The sequence below is a fragment of the Odocoileus virginianus genome, chromosome 5 (genome assembly GCF_023699985.2).
Source record: "Odocoileus virginianus isolate 20LAN1187 ecotype Illinois chromosome 5, Ovbor_1.2, whole genome shotgun sequence".
NCBI classification, from domain to species: Eukaryota; Metazoa; Chordata; class Mammalia; order Artiodactyla; family Cervidae; genus Odocoileus; species Odocoileus virginianus.
This window is the reverse complement of record NC_069678.1, coordinates 28,881,733-28,903,920: the sequence shown is the minus strand read 5'-3', so window position 1 is coordinate 28,903,920 and position 22,188 is coordinate 28,881,733. Positions and strand designations below refer to the sequence as shown.

The 22,188-nt window shown below is 33.7% G+C and overlaps 1 protein-coding gene across 1 annotated transcript in view; it reads right to left on the bottom strand.

Moving 5' to 3' along the window:
- COL11A1 (collagen type XI alpha 1 chain) overlaps positions 1–22,188 on the bottom strand; it is a 214,344-nt gene that overhangs the window by 105,787 nt on the left and 86,369 nt on the right. The window contains exons 15-28 of the mRNA XM_020906100.2: positions 20,714–20,767; positions 17,754–17,807; positions 17,582–17,635; positions 17,352–17,405; positions 15,967–16,020; positions 15,804–15,848; positions 12,685–12,738; positions 12,237–12,281; positions 11,931–11,984; positions 11,438–11,482; positions 3,123–3,176; positions 1,984–2,028; positions 801–854; positions 674–718 (exon numbers count right to left, since the gene is read on the bottom strand). Of these exons, the coding sequence (XP_020761759.2) occupies positions 674–718; positions 801–854; positions 1,984–2,028; positions 3,123–3,176; positions 11,438–11,482; positions 11,931–11,984; positions 12,237–12,281; positions 12,685–12,738; positions 15,804–15,848; positions 15,967–16,020; positions 17,352–17,405; positions 17,582–17,635; positions 17,754–17,807; positions 20,714–20,767 (711 nt within the window). The remainder of the gene's footprint in view (positions 1–673; positions 719–800; positions 855–1,983; positions 2,029–3,122; positions 3,177–11,437; positions 11,483–11,930; positions 11,985–12,236; positions 12,282–12,684; positions 12,739–15,803; positions 15,849–15,966; positions 16,021–17,351; positions 17,406–17,581; positions 17,636–17,753; positions 17,808–20,713; positions 20,768–22,188) is intronic.

Sequence of the window (22,188 nt, the reverse complement as noted above, 5' to 3'; positions counted from 1 at the left end):
TGAGTAGTGTCATTCTATTTCAACATAATCATTGAGGATGTGAGAGCTCTATGTTTATCGTAAACATTTCTCCCACCAGGGAGTCCATTTAAATGAAAAAAAATCTCAATTTTGTTTTCTTCATCAAATTAAATTATAAGCATCCTTTAAAAGAATGCATATTCTTTCATTCATATTTATTTGGTTTTACTCTTTATTTCCTTCTCATTTATGCTTTTGCTATGCATGCATTATCATATACAAAGACTTCTTCCAACAATTAATTCCTATTTTGTCCTTTATTTCAATTTTTGAAGAATGAAAATTTTAGTAGAGAAAAAAGGGAATAAATATTCCTCTGTTACGCATATAACTGGATCCAATCCAGTCTTAACAAATACACTCATACAGCCAACCTGATAATTTAGAAAAGTTAAAGACATGTAAAAAAAAAACTGAAGCAGAATTGATTTTATGTATGAAGTAACCTTTTGTTTTCTTCTATAATTTAGTCCTGACCCAAGGATATAAGACTTTTCTTTTAAAGTTTCCAGGACACAGAACAAAATTATTAGACTTGCATTGTCTGATACATAAGTAATCATTCAATATATTTGAGAAATGAAATATATGTTGAATAAATTTATTTTTAATATAACAGCAATTAAAATCACTTAAATAAATTATGTTTTACCTTTTCACCTTTAGAGCCCTTGAGACCTCTGACACCATCTGCTCCCTATGGAATAAATTAGAAGAATTAAATGACTATAATATTTTATACTGAAATTAAATAATGTGGAAAATATAATATTATTTACCTTTACTCCTCGGGGACCAGGGTAGCCAATGGGACCTTGTGGACCAGGAGGGCCCTGTAAAAGACCCAGTGTAGCTTAAATACATAATGCGCTGCAAGTATCCCTCACACATACTACAGTTTTACCAAATAATCTCTAAGAAGACGATATTTTTCCACTTTAGGCAAAAATTTTTTTGGTAGTTTACCATTTGTATCTAAGGTCAGAAATGATGAAAAAAACATATCATATATTCATGTTAAAGTAAGATAAATACTGTAATTATATGAAGTAATACAAATAATCACATATTAATAATTAATAACTTCTTTTCTAAGATTGAAAAAAATCTGATGCCCTTGATGTCTACAAAAAACAACTATAGATTAACAAAAAGGATAAATAATTTCTAGCCAAAAAATGGCATTAAATTTACAGCGTTTACATCATCAAGAAAATGATCAAAATTATATAGCTTCCACAGCTGGCTTCATTTCACTATTCTATCTAAAGGAAATAATACATAATATACAATAGTAATGCTGAATATTTTAATAAAATTCTAAAATTAGCAACTCTAAATAAAAATGATCTTACCCCGGACTACTGTAATCCAAAAGTAGTATTAAGATTAAATAAGTTTTAATTTTGATATTTTATTTAGATATTTTGGTAACTGTTGCTCTTTCAATTCCCATCTTATGTAAAGATTATCAGAAAGAAAGAAATATAGATAAAATTCAAATGACATAAACACTTTAACAGTATTTAGTAGTTCTTGTCCATTTTCATTATTATTACTTATGATCATGTATTACACATATACTATAAATGCAAAGTGTGAATGTATTTCTGATCATGAGAATATTTTTTTTTAAAACAGAGAATGATAGTCTAATTGATCTAGTTGATCAAATTGCCAGACAGAATTAAAAGTTATCTAAGGCTTATCTTTTTTTATTCCCTAAAAGTTACTTTAGAGACATGATTTATACCTAAATGTTAGCAAAAATTCTTTTGAAAGTAAATACATATTACAGGTACAGAGTAATTATTTTTTGGTACTTATTTTCTAATATTCATACCCCTAGATGATCAAAGAAATACATATATATATGTATGTATCTCATAGAAATGACCAAAGCAAGGCATTTTCTCTAGGAGATAAGGTGACAGAACATTTAAATAATACTTTGTAACATACCAGAGAACCTTTTTCTCCAGACTGGCCTTCTTTTCCAGGATGACCCTACATTTATCAAAAATATGTATGATGAGATGCAATATTAATGGTAATATATAATATGATATTGTTCCTTTTTTTCCACATGTTGAGGTTTTACTCTTTATGTTTCAAAATATATTAAATATTTTGCATCACTCTATATTATTTTAAATAATATTGGAAACCAGCATTTGGAAAGAAACAAGTTTATATTGGCTTCGTGCAAATTTCACCAATGACATAATGAACTTGAGACAGAGTTTGGGAAAAGCACATAAAACATGCATATTATTCATCAACAGTTTGACCCCAGTCTCAATTAGTGTTAAATAAAAGTGTTTCAGTCTAACTTCTATTTGCATATTGATTAAGTAATTATACTCACACCTTTACAAAGCAACTAAGAATATCAATGGGGCATTTAAAACACAGCAACATCATAAACACCAGTTACTGAGAGTAGGTAAATAAAAATGCACAGCTCCACAACAACTCTACTCAAGGAAAACAAGCAATAGCAGAATGAAAATTTTTATACCTTAGTTCTGAGTAAGTAGTTTCAAGAGAAAAAAAAGAAGCATAAATAACAAAGGTTTTCAAATAACAACCATGGATATTACATGATTACATAATTTATTGCTATATGATAAGATATAATAAACATTGCTATATTTCTAGAAAAGTAAGGAATTCCTGAACACAGATGAATTTTCATGTAAGATGTCTGAGGAAACTTACAAAAGATGAGGAGTATCACTTGGACTCTCAAGAAACATGTTCTTTGAAAAGAAAGAGAAGATAGAAAAGTATTTTCTAATAAAAGAAAAGGACATAACAAAAAGTATAGCAATAGAAAATGTAGAGCCTACTAAGAGAAAAGTGAGAGGTAGGAAAATATGAGATTCTAGCAGAGAGTGGTCCTAAGACCAGTGGGAGCTCTAAAGATTTTGCAGTATGGAAACTACATGATTAAATAGAATTTTAGAGAGATCGATGTTTAATTACTGGCTTAATTTGCTTTTTTTACTGAATTCATGCAATCACTTCTAAAACACATGTAAAATCTATTTTTAAAAATGAAATATGGAAATTTTAATGACCAGGTAACTACTACTTACAGGAGGCCCATCAGCACCAGGAAGTCCTGCAAGCCCTGGTTTTCCTTGTGGACCCTAATTGAATAGAAAAAAAGAATATTTTCATTTAAAAATAAAAAATAATGGAAAGTCTGACTTTGTACATAGGAATATACTGCTAATAAGATTCTTAACTTGAGTCACCAATCTTTATCTATAAACTGCATACATTTAAATACTTTTTAACATGTTTTGTAGAAAAATGGTATATAAAGACAGATGAAAATAAAATTTAACATATGTCAAAGACACGTTAGTTTTTTATCTAGCTTTTAATCCTAAGTGTGTCTTTTTTAACTAGCAAGTTAATTTTTGCATACCATAATAAATTGGAACTTATAGACTAAAAGGGTTTCCCAGGTGACGCTAGTGGTAAAGAATCTGCCTGCCAATTCAGGAGATGTGAGAGACAGTTTCTATCCCTGGATTGGGAAGATCCCTTGGAGAAGGAAATAGCAACCCACTCCAGAATTCTTGCCTGAAGAATCCTATGGGCAGAGGAGCTTGGAGAGCTACAATCCATAGGATCGCAGAGCATCAGACATAAGTGAAGAAACTTAACACACATGCATGCACAGAGTAAAAAGAAAAATGATATAGGTCCATATGCAATCATTATATTCATTGATATACATTGATTTACGTCACTGAAAAAGCAAATACTGGATATTTCCATAATGACACTAGTAAGTCCCTATTCATGGGGAACTATACTCAATATGAGAGTGAGTCACTCAGTTGTGTCTGACTCTTTGCAATTGTATAGTCCATGGAATTCTCCAGGCCAGAACACTGGAGTGGGCAGCCTTTCTCTTCTCCAGGGGATCTTCCCAACCCAGGGATCAAACCCAGGTCTCCCACATTGCAAACGGATTCTTTCCCAGCTGAGCCACAAGTTAGACTATAAAGAAAGTTGAGCACTGAAGAATTGATGCTTTTGAAAAGTGGTGTTGGAGAAGACTCTTGAGAGTCCCTTGGATGGCAAGGAGATCAAACCAGTCCATCTTAAAGGAAATCAGTCCTGAATATTCATTGGAAGGACTGATGCTGAAGCTGAACTCCAATACTTTGGCCACCTGATGTGAAGAACTGACTCACTGGGAAAGACCCTGATGCTGGAAAAGACTGAAGGAGGGAGGAGAAGGGGATGACAGAGGATGAGATGGTTGGATGGCATCACCGACTCAATGGACATGGGTTTGAGCAAGCTCCGGGAGCTGGTGATGGACAGGGAAGCCTGGCGTGCTGCAGTCCATGGGGTCGCAAAGAGTTGGACATGACTGAGTGACTAAACTGAACTGAACTGATACTTGATAAACTATAATGGAAAAAACATGACAAAGAATGCATATATATATATATATATATATATATATATAACTGAATCACTTTGCTGTACAGCAGAAGTTAACACAACATTGTAAATCAGCTATATTTCAACAAAATAATTTTTTTAAAAGTGCCAGTTCAAATAATTACATAGCAACATTGATTAAACATAAGTAATAATTAACATAATAAATATGTTATAGATTATATTATTCATAAGACATAGAAGTATACTATTTTGATGTAGAAAGGGCATAATGTAATATACAAGTAACAAATAATAATAAAGTATCTATTCAACAGATTAATCTGTGTTTAATCGTAAAGGATTTCAGATATCATTTAATTTGATCACTGGTTCGGTTGGAACATGCTAAGAATGATTATTGCAAGAAGCTGACCCTTCACTGGGAGAAAAACTGGCTTTCTACTTAGAATAATTAACTTTATCAAGTCTTCAGAGCTCAAGCCATTCTGCTTGCTCGTCATAAGCCGGAATTTAGAAACAATTAAAAGAGCAAGGATACATCAGCAAGCCTAGATGCTGGATGTAAAGGGAGTTTTCCATTCTCAGACAGTATTTAAGAAAAGCATTGTATTCATGTATATGGATAGTACAGAGTTTAACAAGAGAGCCTCATTTAAACCACTATGGAGCAACAACAACAATAAAAAATAACCTATAAATTAAATAAACTGAACTTTATAACTGAATTTAATTGCATCTCATTTTCATAGGATTTAAAAGTTTCAATTCTCTTCACCACTCTGCAAAGTCATATACAATCAAGTAATCTAATATTATAAAATAACTGCTATAAAATCCTGATATTTTTATGACAGTATTTTACCTTTCACTTAAATCATTTTTTTCTGTCAGTACAATAGACTTATCTATTCAAAACAAAATGTAGAAAAGGCAAAACTATTTCCGTAATTATTATTTCCACCAGACATGATATTTCTATGACAATGACCTTGTGTATAATATTATGGGTTTTTGCTGTTGTTGCTATACATTTAAGTGTAGATTAGAAATACTAAAGGTCTTGTACTATAGGATGACTTTTTAAAATCAAGTTAAAATTGATCCATTTCTTTTAAAATGGAAGCTCTATGACAGTACAGTATTTTGTCTGCTTTCTTAACTGCTTGTTATTTCCCTAAAAGAATGGCAATACATTTAAATGAATGAATGTTGCATTTTTTGGATTTTAATAAAATTGTTAAAATTTGTGTGTTCCTATATGCTATATTAAGCAACATATGATATATATTATATATATTTATATGTATAGTGTCTATTTTAATTCTCATGCAATTTTATGAAATTTCATCATCTAAGATTTTGAATAATTAACCAATACTAATATATCACAGAGTTGCAATATAAATGAATCTAGATGTGTAGCCATAGTTTCAAAGTTTTTGCCTTTAACTAATATTTATTTTGTGTCTTATTTCTTCTTTAGCTCAAAGAGTTATGCAATATCATTTGCTTTCTGTAAAGCAATTAATACATGAGTGATGGAAATTCAGAGAGCATAAATTAAATCACAGGACATAAAAGTATATTTAAGTTATTTCATGTCAGAAGAGCAATATAGTGGTCATCCAGTTTGGCTAATTAACTTAATGTTATAAAATATTTTATCCCAAGTATAATAAAAGCACAGGCAACAATAACATGATAAAAATGTTTTTGGGAATTGAAAATATATGACATTACTTAAATTATATCTAACTGTGAGATTTAACTGTGGGTTGCACAATCTGATTAAAAACATTATTCACCAAGTTTTGAAAGACAAGGCTCTTGAGCCAGAATAAACAGAACACAAATCTAAAATAAAATATATACCATAGATGCAAAACAATTAAAACACATTTCTTTCATGTTCTTTCTCTTTTTGATAGAAAGAAACTGTCTTTGAACTCAAGAGCTGGATATGTTTAAAGCAGAGAAAAAAGCAGGTTATGCCTAATGATAGCTCTCTTCCCACCACAAGAAGTGCAGTGAATCAGATCCTATATTTTACCTGTGTCTCAACATAGAGAATTCAGATACACCAACTTTCCTTAAAAGCAAATTCTTCCTAAGACTCCAGTGCAGAGATGATATTATTATAGAAAATTTAATAGGCACATGCCTCAAGTGCAATTTATTACAAACATAATATGGTTATGATGAGTTAATCTAAGATATGATAAGAGTGGTCCAGATTAAAATCTCTGATCTAAAGCACCTTTGGTGCTTTTTTAAATAAATAACATTTTAAATGTTATTTTAAATAAATAATTGTTTTTTTAAATAAATAACATTTTAAATAAATCAACTATTTCCAATAGCCCTCTAATACTGTAATCATATAGAAAACACACAGAGAAAAGCACTTTAGAGACCACTTAAGTTTGATATGAAAATGAAGAAGGGCAAAGGCTAAACAAGAGGCGGCTTTACACATGGACATCATCGAATGGTCAATACCGAAATCAAATTGATTACATTTCTTTGTAGCTGAAGATGAAGAAACTGTATATGGTCAGCAAAAACAAGACCTGGAGCTGACTATGGCTCAGATCATCAGCTTCTCATAGTAAAATTCAGGCTTAAACTAAAGAAGACTGGGAAAAACACTATGCCAGCCAGGTATGACTTGGGTCAAATCTCATGTGAATTCCCAGTACAGGTGATGAATAGATTCAAGGGACTAGATATAGATAACACTGTGCCTGAAGAAGCATGGGCAGCGCTCTGTAATATTGTACAGGAGGTGGTGAGCAAAACCAGCCCAAAGAAAAAGAAGCCAAGAGGCAAAGTGTTCATCTGAGGAGGTTTTACAAATAGCAGAAGAATGAAGACAAGTGAAAAGCAAGTGAGAGATGGAAAGGTGCATCCAATTAAATGCAGAGTTTCAAAGAAAAAGTAGAAGAGACAAGAAGGCCTTTTTCAATGAACAGTGCATAAAACTAGAAGAAAAGAACAAAAGGGGAAAGACTAGAGATCTCTTCAGGAACATCAAGGGAGCATTCTACCCAAAGATGGACACAATAAAAGATACAAATGGTAGAGACCTAGTAGATGCTGAAGAGATCAAGAAGAGATGGAAAGAATACACAGAAGAACTGTATTAAAAAAATGAACTGGATTTCTAAGATGGTGTGGTTAGTCACCCAGAACCAGACATTCTGGAATACGAAGTCTAGAGGGCCTTAAGAAGCACTACTGTTAACAAAGCTAGTGGATGCAATGACATTCCAGCAGAACTATTCAAATCCCTAAAGGAGGATGTCATTAAGTCAGCAAATCTGGAAGATCCAGAAGTGGCCACAGGAGTAGAAAAAGGTCAATCCTCATCCCAGTTCCCAAGAAGGGTAGCACCAAAGAATGTGCTAACCATCGAACATTTGCAGACATCTCCAATGCTAGTGAGGTCATGCTTAAAATCTTGTATGCTAGGCTTCAGCAGTATGTGAACCAAGAACTTCCAGATGTCCAAGCTGTGTTTAGAAAAGGAAGAGGAACTAGAGATCAAATTGCCAAAATTTGCTGGATTATAGAGAAAGCAAAGGAACTTCAGAAAAACATCTATCTCTGTTTCATCAACTACGATCAAGCCTTTGACTGTATAGATCACGACAAACTGTGGAAAGCTTAAGAGAGATGGGAATACCAGACCATCTTACCAGCCTCCTCAGAAACCAGTATGTGGGTCAAGAAGCAACAGTTAGAACCGTGTACGGAACAACTAATTGGTTCAAGGTTGAGAAAGGAGTACAACAGGGCTGTCTGCTATAACCCTGTTGTTTTAACCTATATGCTGAGAACATCATGAGAAATGCCAGGCTGGACGTTACAAGCTGGAATCAATGTAGGCAGGAGAAATACCAACTACCTCAGATATGCAGATGATACCACTCAAGCAGCAGAAAGTATAGAGGAACTAAAGAGCCTCTTGATGAGGGTGAAGGAGGAGGGTGACAGAGCCGACTTAAGACTAAATATTAAGAAATTAAGGTCAGGTCATTCAGCCCCACTACTGCATGGCAAATAGAAGGGGAAAAGGTGGAAGTAGTGACAGATTTCCCCTTCTTGGGCTTCAAAATCACTGCAGACTGTGACCTCAGCCATGAAATCAGAAGACAATTGCTTCTTGGCAGGAAAGCAATGACAAACCTAGACAGTGTGTTGAAAAGCAGAGACATTACTCTGCTGACATGGTCCATGTATTGAAGGCTATGGTCTTCCCTGTGGTCATGTATGGGTGTGAGAACAGGACCATAAAGGAGGTGGAACACCAAAGAATCAATGCCTTTAAACTGTGGTGCTGGAGAGGACTTCTCAAAGTCCTGTGGACTGCAAAAAGATCAGATCAGTTCAGTTCAGTCGCTTGGTCGTGGCCAACTCTTTGCGATCCCAATGGAATGCAGCATGCCAGGCCTCCCTGTCCGTCACCAACTCCCGAAGTTTACTCACTCATGTCCATTGACTCGGTGATGCCATCCAACCATCTCATCCTCTGTCGTCCCCTTCTCCCACCTTCAATCTTTCCCAGCATCAGGGTCTTTTCAAATGAATTGACTCTTCACATCAGGTGGCCAAAGTATTGGAGTTTCAGCTTCAACATCAGTCCTTCCAATGAATATTCAGGAATGATTTCCTTTAGGATGGACTGATTGGATCTCCTTGCAGTCCAAGGGACTCTCAAGAGTCTTCTCCAACACCATAGTTCAAAAGCATCAATTCTTCGGTGCTCAGCTTTCTTTATAGCCCAACTCTCACATCCATACATGATGACTGGAAAAACCATAGCCTTGACTAGACAGACCTTTGTTGGTAAAGTAATGTTTCTGTTTTTTAATATGCTGTCTAGGTTGGTCATAACTTTTCTCCCAAGGAGTAAGTGTCTTTTAATTTCATGGCTGCAGTCAATATCTGCAGTGATTTTGGAGCCCCCAAAAATAAAGTCTGACACTGTTTCCATTGCTTCCCCATCTATTTGCCATGAACTGATGGGACCAGATGCCATGATTTTTGTTTTCTGAATGTTGAGCTTTAAGCCAACTTTTTCACTCTCCTCTTTCACTTTCATCAAGAGGCTCTTTAGTTCTTGTTCACTTTCTGCTATAACGATGGTGTCATCTGCATATCTGAAGTTATTGATATTTTTCCTGCAATCTTGATTTCAGCTTGTGCTCCATGCAGCCAAGCATTTCTCATGATGTTCTCTGCATATAAGTTAATAAGCACGGTGATAACATGTAACCTTGACATACTCGTTTTCCTATTTGGAACCAGTCTGTTTCTCCATGTCGAATTCTAACTGTTGCTTCCTGACCTGCATACATGTTTCTCAAGTGGCAAGTCAGGTGGTCTGGTATTCCCATCTCTTTCAGAATTTTAACAGTTTATTGTGTTCCACATAGTCAGAGGCTTTGGAGAAGTAGATATTTTCCTAGAACTCTCTTGCTTTTTCAATGATCCAGTGGATATTGGCAATTTGATCTCTGGTTCCTCTGTCTTTTCTAAAACCAGCTTGAACATCTGGAAGTTCATGGTTCATGTATTGTTGAAGCCTGGCTTGGAGAATTTTGAGCATTACTTTACTAGCATATGAGATGAGTGTAATTGTGCAGTAGTTTGAGCATTCTTTGGCATTGCCTTTCTTAGGGATTGGAATGAAAATCCTCATAAATTTTGAGGAAGGAAGTATGGTACAACCACTTTGAAACACAATCTGAAAACTTCTTAAAGTGTTAAACATGAATTTAGCATATACCCAGCAGTTTCAGTTCTAACTATCTAACAAAAATAAATTTAAAAATGTCTACACAAGTATCTTTGTACAAATATTCAAAGCAGCACTATTCATAATAACTAAAAAGTGTACATAACTCATGTTCCTCAACTGCTGAATAAATAAACCAAATATTCAATCAAAAGAATACCATTTGGCAACAAAAAGAAGCGAAGTACTGATATATGCTACCACATAGATAAAACTCAAAAACATTATGCCAAATAAAAGAAGCCAGACACAAATGTCACATACCATATTCATTCATATGATTAAATTCAAATGTTAATTTCATTCCTACATTTTGTTCACATAAGATGGTCAGAAAAGGTATATCTAAAAAGATACAAAGCAGATCAATGATTGTGTAGGTTCGTGGGTAGACTCAGGAGTAGAAATTGATGCAAGCTTTCTTTCTGGGGTGGTATAAATATTTTAAAAATGTGATTGTGGCAGAGTTCTATAAATTTCCTAAAAATGATTGACTGATAGACTTAAAGAGAGTAAATTTTACAGGTATGAAATTAACCCCAATAGTGTTGGTAATTTAAAAAATCATATATTTATAGAAATCAGCAAAAATAAGAAAAAATTATATAAGAACAGGTAACACTGTGCTGTAACTATAGGGAATAGAAAATACTACTTAAAGAAACTGACAGGGGAGATGGGAGAAAAAAGACATCTCTTTAATTAAAGACTTATTCTTGTTTTGATCTAGACATTGAGTTTTAACAAGAACATCATTTGCCATTTTTCCATGAAAAATGGTGGCAATGATAACATCACAATTTCCCCCTAATTAGATCTTGTTAAAAGCCCTTTGTCACAAGCAAACCTAATTACATGTTTTAAATAATGAGAAATGAAAGGAGAACCAAAATAAAGAGAAAGCACTCACTCATATCAGTACATTAATGAAATTAATATATCTGAGAATGTCGTATTTGGAAGCTATCCAAATGGAAACTTTGTGAAATGTTATCATTTACAATTCAGAGACATATGAATGGCTTCCGCTCACCCTTACATTCATGATTTAAATCCAGATTAATTCCTTATATGCTGAGCCATTTAAATATCAAAAGCAGAAGGCAGGCCTTATTCCTCCCTAAGATTGACAACACAAGCTCATTTACCAGACATTACTAGGACAACAGATGAACTTACTTTTTCACCGGGAGGACCAATTGGACCTTGTGGACCAGGAAGACCCTATTTTAAAAGAATTTATTTCATACGTCAAGTATCACATCATAAGAACACACTTTTAAAATAGCAAATGATTAGCCCTCTATATTACATGCAATGAGCTATGAGTATCTATGTATATCCCCCACATTCTCCAGAAGATTTTACAACACTGTGGAGTTTTATACAAGCTACTCTTTTGGCAATGGAACTGTAATGTGATCCTATTCAGAACCCTCCTGCAGGTATCCTGGCATTCCATGAACACTGAACATTTTACTCTTGGAAGAAAGAAAAGCCTCTGCAAATTTGTTCAAAACTTTTTTAAAAGGAATAAAATAGAATGAGCTTTGTACATTCATATATAAACTCTCAGCCCTACATAGAAACTTTTGAGGCTGTCTATTTTCTTGTTTAAACGTACCATCTTACCCCCATTACCTCAATAAAAGCTGTGATGGCTTAGACTTACTTGAGGTCCTGGGTTTCCTTGCTGACCAGGAGGTCCCGGCTCCCCTTGAGGACCCTGACGTAGGAAAATGGAAAAGAGTCTTTAATAGAACTATTTCACATAATAGGTTTTTTCTTTTGGATTAAAAAATAGTCCCCATATCATGTTTCCCTTTAGAGAATCTGAAAAATCTTGTAAAATATTAATGCTAGCAGAAGAATTTGGCAAAACGTTATAAGAAACCTTAATTTTAGATTTAGCAACAAAAATGGTTTGCTAGTATTTAGATTACAGAAATGAGTTACCTTATGGATATCTTCTACATACCATGTTCCCTTTTGGTCCTGGGGGGCCATCCACACCTGCTATACCCTTCAATGAAGAAGAAATATACATGAGTGTATACAAGTTCAGGTGCTACAATAGAAAATATAAAAACCTAATAACATGATACCCACTAACCTAGGGTAACTAAAAATCATTTTAGAACTCAATGGAAATGAGAGAAAAAGCAAGGTCTATACTCTCCTCTCCATGTCCATGGAGACATCTTGGCAGTATTTGCTACTGTGTCTTGGGAGAAACAATAAAATACATAAACTAAAAGGAAGAGAAAAGAAAGAAGCAGGTGGAGTGAGTACACTCAGTTAAACTGATAGGCGGCATCACTAGGTCTTAGATTACAATAGTGAAACTTTGGCTGTCTACTGAAAGTTTTAACGCTCTCTGGCTTTAAGACTCTGGCAACAAATTTTCCCTAGAACATTTTACATACAGGCTGTCCAATAGGTCCTGGAGTTCCTCTTGGTCCTAGCAAACCTCGTGGACCCTAGGAGTAAAAAAGAAACAGATTATCCCCCCCCAAAAAAATGCCTTCAAAACATGCCTTGTCTTTTAAATAAATACATTTTAATGCAATGTTTTGATTAAAATATTTATTATCCTCTTTTAACACACCAAAAGAGGCATTTAAAATAGCATTTGTGTGACACAATTACCTAGTGTTTATATTGAGCCAAAAGCCAAAATGGATGAGTGAATCTTTAATAAAGAAACTGTATCTTTGAGTCTATGGAATTACATATGAATTGTGAAGCTTTCAATATAGGAAATATTTTAAAGATTTAAGTAAGTCACTTTTGTGCCATTTTCCAATTTGAATAGCAACACTGAATCTTATTAAATTTTATAATTCAAACAGACTACACAAAGAGTCTTGATTCTCATTTATTTTACATTTAGGTAAATTTCATCTTGAGAGAATAGTCTACTGAGAGAAAGAAACAAACAACTGGATGACTATATTAGGAAGGTTATAGAAACCACTTTCATGATTTTTAAAATTATTATGATTTAAGCCATCATTTTCTTCTCTTCTTCCCCTTCTCCATTTTTTCCTCCTTTTTTTCTTTCTTCAAAAAACTCAACAGGATGGTTTACTATTATATTTACTTGAGCAACTGAGGAGCCTGGTGGGCTATAGTCCAAGGGGTTGCAAAGAGTTGGACACAACTGAGCAACTAACACATACAAACACACTATGCCTTTGAATTGACAGGTTCTATAATGTGGCAAGCTAGCAGTAAAACTAGGAGGTCTGCTTCTAGTGTGGATCTTTGATTGACTAGGTTTGAGTAAACCTTTCCGACTCAGTTTCCTCATTTGTAAAATTCAATGGAAAAAAGGATATAATTTAGTAAATTTTATAGGTATATTTTATATTTAATAGTTATATTTTATAGTTATATTTGATATATTTATAGTTATATTTGATAAGCACCTCATTTTTTCTTTCTTCTAGTAATAAGATTAGTTTATCCTAAACAAATAAAAAATCTAGAGGTATTAATATAAAAAAATTGAAACAAACAGCAACAAAAACTAGATAAGGCTTTTCAGATGGCAAGTTGCTGTTTAGTCACTTAGTCATGTCCAATTCTTTGTGACCCCATGAACTGCAGCACGCCAGACTTCCCTGTCCTTCACTATCTTCTGGAATTTGCTCAAGCTCATGTTCATTGAGTAGGTGATGCCATCTAACCATCTCATCCTCTGTCATCCCCTTCTTCTCTTGCCCCCCATCTTTCCCAGCATCAGGAATTTTTCCAATGAGTTGTCTCTTTGAATCAGGAGGCCAAAGCACTGGAGCTTCAGCATCAGTCCTACCACTGAATATTCAGGGTTGATTCCCTTTAGGATTGACTGATTTGATCTTGCTGTCCAAGGGACTCCCAAGAGTCTTCTCCAGCGCCACAGTTTGAAAGCATCAATTCCTCGGTGTTCAGCCTTCTTGATGGTCCAAGTCTAACACTGGTACATAATTTCCACAAAAACCACAGCTTTGACTATAGGGACCTTTGTTGGCAAAGTGATGTCTTTGCTTTTTAATATGCTGTCTAGGTTTCTCATAGCTTTACTTCAAAGAAGTAAAAGTCTTAATTTTGTGGCTGCAGTCACCATCAACAGTGATTTTGGAGCCCAAGAAAATAAAATCTGTCACTATTTCCACTTTCCCCCCATCTACTTGCCATGAAGAGATGGGAATAGAAGCTATGATCTTAGATTTTTGAATGTTAGGTTTTTAGCCAGCTTTTTTTCACTCTCCTCTTTCATCTTCATCAAGAGGCTCTTTAGTTCTTCTTCAATTTCTGCTATTAGAGTGTTAACAACTGCATATCTGAGGTTGTTGATATTTCCCCAGGCAATCTTGATTTTAGCTTGTGATTCATCCAGCCTGGCATTTTGCAAGATATACTCTGCATAGAAATTAAATAAAAGTGTGAAAGCATGAGCCTTGTTGTACTCCTTTCCCAATTTGGAAACAGTCTGATGTTCCATGTCTGGTTTTGTTGCTTTTTGACCTGCATACAGATTTCTCAGGAAACAGGTAAGGTGGTCTGGTATTCCCATCTCTAAGAATTTTCCAGTTTATTGTGATCCACACATTCAAAGTATTTAGCATAGTCAATGAAGCGGAAATAGATTTTTCTTTTTTGAGAATTGTCTAGCTTTTTGTATAATCCAACAAATGTTGGCCATTTGATCTCTGGTTCCTCTGCCTTTTCTAAATCTAGTTTGTACATCTGGGAGTTCTGGGTTCAAACCTAGCTTGAAGGATTTTGAACATTATCTTGTTAGCATGGGAAATGAGCACACCTGTATAGTAGTTTGAACATTCTTTGGCATTTGCCTTTCTTTAGGATTGAAATGAAAACTGACCTTTTCCAGTCCTGTGGCCACTGCTGAGTTTTCCAATTTTGCTGGCATATTGAGGGCAACACTTTAACAGCATCATCTTTTAGGATTTGAAATAGCTCAGCTGGAATTCCATCACCACTGCTAGCTTTGTTCAAAGTAATGTTTCTTAAGGCCCACTTGACTTCACACTCCAGAATATCTGGCTTTATATGAGTGATCATACCATCGTGGTGATCTGTGTAATTAAGACCTTCTTTATGTAGTTCTTCTGTGTATTCTTGCCACCTCTTCTTCATCTCTTCTGTGTCTGTTACGTCCTTGCCATTTCTGTCCTTTATTGTGCCCATCTCTGCATGAGATGTTCCTTTGGTAGCTCCAATTTTCTTGAAGAGATCTATAGTCTTTCCTGTTATATTGTTTTCCTCTATTTATTTGCATCATTCACTTAAAAAGGCTTTCTTATCTCTCCTTGTAGTTAAGATGTTATATCCCAATTTTTTTTTCTCTCAATTTTCTAAGATTTAATGAAAAAGAGCTGTAAGTTTCCTTTTAAAATGTTTTTTCACATAACAAATTACCTGGTTAGGTTAGGTAAGATTGCAATTTATTATTGACTTTATATATGTAACACCAAGCACTATTTCTCCTAAATAGGGTATTATTTAAAAAGAAAAAAAAAAAAAGAAAGTTGCTTACAGCTTCACCTGGAAGACCCCTTGGTCCTATTTCTCCATCTTCTCCCTGTCATGGACATAATTAATAGGATAGTGATGTGATCAGACAATGCAACATTTCAGCATAGCTTTTTTTTAACATTTTAATTTTAAATATTTCTTAAAAGAAATGAACTTTCATATACCCTCATTCCATCTTCACCAGGAGGACCAGGAGGACCTTGAGGACCTCGTTCACCCTATTAAAGAAATCCAAATACAATTAGAATTTGAAGTAAACCAGAATATTTATAACTCTATCTTATAGCTATCCTAGCAAATATAATGAAACATTTGGTAGAAAAACTTATGCTTTATTTTCTCTCCTGAAAACATTTCAGAGATAAGTCATAATTTTACATTAACTGGCATTACAATTTAGTATGCAAGGAAAATTCCTTCAATTTTGAAACCAAAAAGATTTAAATAAAATACCCAAATAATTTTCAGACTTTAATTATTAAAAACTAACAGAAAATTATTTTGCTGAGGACTGTCTTCAGTCTTCATGGTGCATGGATGCCTTTGCTGATTTTTATTTAAATTTTTCTGCTTCTTAAATAATTCTCAATTCAGCACAATTCTGGAAGACTAACGAAGCTCCAATTAAAAAAAAAAAACAAAATTATGTATTTCTCTCAACATAGCACACACTAGATATTTTGCTAAACTTTCATGGAACTCTCTTTCCTTTATCTTTCTTTTTTTCACATTTTCTAATTTTCCTAAAGATTGCCTCACCTTTATTTTTAACTTTTGAAGAAGAGTAATGTGAAGATCCAAAGCTGATCTTTTTTGAGAGACCACATCCTGGCTTAATTTCCCACTAAAACTACTGACTGGATTGCTGTTCAACATTGTATTTTGTTAATAAGCCCTAGTAAATTATAAACTCCTGCATTGAACTATAAACTTATATTATCACAAAGAAGTAGTCTATGGTATCTTGATCTACTGGAACCATCTAACAAGTATAATAAATACATTGCCCAGTATACTGTAATATTAACCACAGACTGCCTGCAGGTGTCTTTTGAATATATTTCCATAGACAAAATGTAAAAAGGAAATTGTGGTAATTATGAAAAAGTTACAGGCAAAATAAAATCTCCATACTTGTTCTGTACATATATTTTGCATATACATATACATCCTGGAGGAGGGTACAGCAACCCACTCCAGCATTCTTGCCTGGAAAATCGTGGACAGAGGAGCCTGGCGGGCTGCAGTCCATGGGGTCACAGAGGCTAACAAGACTGAAGTGACTTAGCACGTAGACATACATGTACGTAAAGATTCTGCCTCAACTTATATTTGTGTAAAATGAGTATTTTATATCTAAAAAGTTAAAAAACATAATAGTATCCCAAATATAATTCTACTTATATTTCTTCATGCATCTTTTAGATGTACTAATTTACATGAGTTCACAAACACTTAATTTTCTTATTTCTTAGTGCAGCTATTTAAAATATTTCATAGTATTCTTATATTATCCCTGTACAAAAAGCAGTAGAATAGTATGTCTTACCCTGTGACCCTTGTCACCTGGCAGACCAGGAAGTCCATCAAATCCTCGATCCCCCTGTAAAGTCATCATCACCATCATCAACAATATCATATTCTGAGCTTATTTTTGAACTGTAATTTGAATGTGAAATATTATTTCATATCAAGAAATTTTATTTTAAAATATAAAAATTTCAGGAGAAACTGAGATATGAGATCTGAATATACAAACATATGAGATGAGTTCCTGACCTTGGCCCCGGGTTCTCCTGGCATTCCTCTTCCTCCATCAGCACCCGGACGACCCTGATAGTACCAAGAACATGACTAAGCAAAAAGGATTCCAAATAGCACAGAGTTAAACAAAAGAAAATAACTGATGATTTCAGATGTCCTCAATATGCTCAATGAAAGCAAATCATACCCTTTTTCCAGGTTTTCCTGTTGGACCAGGAGGACCTTGGACACCACGTGGACCCTATATCAAAACATCATATTTAATTAATTTTATAATATTCCTGATCAATAAACTCAATCACATAGAGAAACGGTTTTAAAATTTTATATCTTCTTAGTTTTACCTTAATCACTTTAACACACAAAAAAATATAGTTTCATGTATAAAAGTCCACATAAAGCAAGAAGATAAGAGAATCAATTTTTCTACATGGCTCCTTGGCAGAAAAAGTCATGCTATTCTATTAAGTTTATATAGACCTGTGATTACATATAAGCAAAAGGAATGCAAAATGATATTTTAAACTTTAAAAATTCTCAATTACTAAATTTACTCTCAAAACCTTGGGGTTTTACATTTCCCTTGACTGAAAATACTTCATTTCATTCCTTTTCTCTTTCTAATCCCTTTGCTTTTAAATTTCCCATCTTTTGTGGCAATCTTCTCCTAGATATTTATTCTTTTATTGCAAGTATCACACTTGATTGTAACTGTTTTTTGCTTTTGTTTCCATAGTTGAGTCTCCCATTTAATTGTTAACCTCCGCAACTTTGGACTAAATCTTTTTCTCCATTATACTTCTACAGTTTAGCCCAGTGCCTGGTACACGTTTCTTTCAATCATCTACAAAATTCTGGAGGATGACTTGGCGAACTCGAATTCAATTACTGACTGGTGTCATACCATCTCAGATTAAAGTTTTAAGATCCTCAGTATCTTTCTTGAGGTAGTTCAGTACAATGTTATATCAACATACAATGTCTTATTTGTGAGTTAATATACACGTTTTAAAAATAAAATTACACAGCTTATAATAGATAACATACAAATCCATTAGAAATATTACATAGGCCTTCAGTGGCACTAGTGGTAAAGAGCCTGCCTGCCAATGCAGGAGACTTTAGAGATGCAGGCTTGACTGTTGGTCGGGAAGATCCCCTGGAGGAGGGCACGGCAACCCACTCCAGTATTCTTGCCAGGAGGATCCCATGCACGGAGGAGCCTGGTGGGCCACAGTGTCACAGGGTTGGCCACGATTGAAGCAACATAGCATAGCATCCCTTTTTAAGTTTAAACAATATGAATTTAATGAGTGTGGTAGAAAATGTAACACACATTTGAAATTACAAATAATTATTATGATAGCTGTGACACAATGATTATAGAAACATGAAATTAAAGTTGCCTAATAGTTAGAGATTAAAAGAATATAGCTTAAAAATACTGCAGAAAAAAAATTCTATCCTATACCCCAGCTGGAGGGCAAGGAGCAATAATAACAGGACAAATTTTGTTAGTTTTTAATGAAAATGATCTTTCATTTGATACTGCATCTCACTGAAATTAAGGAAAACTGCAAAGACCATGAAAATTGCTGCAACATGCTTTCAAATTCACCCATTTTGTAAAGAGGTGAGTTTGATCCAGAAATTCATAAACTGTTAAAAGGCTAGATTTCCTAACTTTTCAATATTTTTATTTAATCTTTTTATGTAATTCTCAGTTAAGGTACAAATGCTTTCTATCCGTTTATGACAATATCTAACAGGCATGAACAAGAAAGCTCTCACACTCTGTGTCACTCAAATATCTTTCTTAATTTAGGGGAATTTTTTTCTCATTTCAAAATAAACTGTGGTGCATCCAAACATGGGAATATTAACTCAGTAGCAAAAACAAATAAACTATGGATGTGCTCATCAACTGCAACAAATTATGCTGAGTGAAAGAAGACAGTTTCAAAAGATTACATAATGTGTGGTTTCATTTATATGATATTCTTGGAAACATAAAACCGTAATGGTGAAGAACAGATCAGCAGTCAGCTATTAGCAGTAGGAAGAAGATGTGACTGTAAAGTGGTATCAAGTAACTGTTTGGGGTTCTGTAATTTGTTCAATATCCAAATGATTGTGGTGGTAGTTAGGAAAAATACATATAGGTGTTCAAATTCATTTTTACAATATAATATTGTTAACATAAAACCGATTTTTTTAAAAAAGAAAAAAATAGATGACCACTTGAAAGCTCCTGCAGCCAATCTGAATCTATAGATATTGAGTAAACCAGGAAGCATTTTCATTAAAAAAAAAAAAAAAGAATGAATTTTAAAAGTACATGATACTTTGTTTTTAGTTTTCTAGTATATTCCATAATGTGTTTACAATGTATGTTTCTATCTACTTGTCAATCAAGGAAAAATAATACTTTAAATTTGGCACCATGTAAATATATTGTAGGGCTTCCCAGATGGCTCAGTGAAGGAGACTCAGGAGATGTGGGTTCTATCCCTAGGTCGGGAAGATCCTCTGAAGTAGGAAATGGCAATACACTTCAGTATTCTTGCCTGGGTAATCTCATGGACAGAGGAGCCTGGCAGGCTACAGTTCATGGGGCCTCAAAGAGTTGGACACAACTGAGAGACTGAACACACATGCACACACAAAAATAATGCAAGATCTTTTTAAGAATTTTGGTTCAGATGTTCTCCATTTCTCTTAATTTCCTCAGCTCTACAAAGGACTTAAAGTAAGCTTCTTTTAGATACATTAAATATCCTTTCTGAGAGAATTTATTAGATTTGGTCTCCACAAGAAACAGCTTAGGCTTGTGTCAGGGCAGCTATAAGTACAATCGCAATGGTTCTTCTTTGCTCTGTATAATCTTAAACCAATTTAATATTCAGAAGACCCGTTACTATCAAGATTTTACAATTCTAGCTTATATCTTCTTATAATATTGTTTAAATTATTCAATTTTTTGGCAGTCAACTGACCATTAGAGGTTTTTCAATTAAAGAAGTTGATGTGAGCTGCAAGGCAATGTAAGTAATTTCTTTACTCCTGAAGCAAATGGCAGACCCTTCAATTACCATAATAGGTAAAATAAACTTAAATATAAAATAAGTGAAATAGGTTAATTTTTACCTGAGGACCTGGATCACCCATCTCACCTTTGGCCCCAGAAGAACCAGGCCCACCCTGTAGAGAAAAAGTGAGGACATATTCATTTAATTTTGTAATTCTCTAATCAGTGATGTCCTACTATTTTCACTTGAAATAAACATTATTCAAAATACATTTCTTCAAATAGTATGATTTTATTAGTTAATACAATAAAATTTTCAAGTCTTCTGAATGAAATACATCTCTTCTCAGATTTTGACTGTACTCACATGTGGGAATTAGATTTAAAAGCTTTTATTTACTGATAATCACACAGAAGCAAATTTCATGAGATCACACTGAGATATTCTCTAATGTCTATGCCATCAGAGCACTTCCAACCATACGCAGGCATTATGTATCATTACACTGCGGTGGAGTACTAGAGAAAACACATTTTTATAGACTGAGTCCACTTATACAACTTGGAAACATGTTAATGCTTTTATACTCAGAAATTTCTGAGGTGCTGAATTCTATAGCAATAAAACAAAAACAGATGCTATTGCTGTCGTTATAATGTCCTGAAATAACGTTAAAGCACTTTTTTCCCTAGATTGTTCTGTATTAATTTTCCCCACAAAAATAAATCCTATGACAAAGCCTCTCACAAATATTTACATAAGTCAAGAAGTGCAACAAAAATGTGGCACATTAACTGGAAAAAAAATAAAATAAAATCACTTTATAAAAGTGCTGTGAGTTTTAAAAAATAAATACTAGGCCATTCACCCTCCTAAAGAGCTTCGGAACATTAAAATTGAACACAATGATAATAGTTACTTCATGCTGAAGTATACTTTGTGTGTTTAAAAAGTTTCTGATTTACTTAAATCAATAGAGATTCTACTAAATATTGCATTGAATTAAAGTGCAATAAGTCTAAAATTATGCAAAGCCTGAAAATGCTAGGTGTTGAGAGCCTCCTGGTGGCTCCAAAGTAAAATAACTGTTAATATGACTGCCAAAAAATATGGCAAGTCAAGTAGTATGAATATTCCAGTCTTGAAGATTATAAGAATGATGACTTTCAAGCATCTAAGAATTTTTGCAGTTAAATTTTTCGAGAGAAACTGGAGTTCTACATTAAATGAGATTATTATTCTGAACTGAATGCAAATAACAGTCCAATAATCTAATTAATTTATTACATTGTATATATGTATATAAGCACTATGTACTTAACAGATTATAATTACTTTGCCCAAACACTTAATTCTAAAAATTGTCATGCAATCATTGACAGTAACAGAGTAAGGAAATTAACATTTTCAAGATTTCCTGAATATTTTATAATATAGATCTCCTTTTGTCTATAAAAGCAATTGAAAATAAATAATTGAATAAAGGAACTGCTCATGGAAAGAATGAAAATATTTATGACTTAAAATCTTGCTTCTTTTTAAAATCTTAATATACAAAACATTTTAGACTCTAAAATTAAGATCACTGAGTCT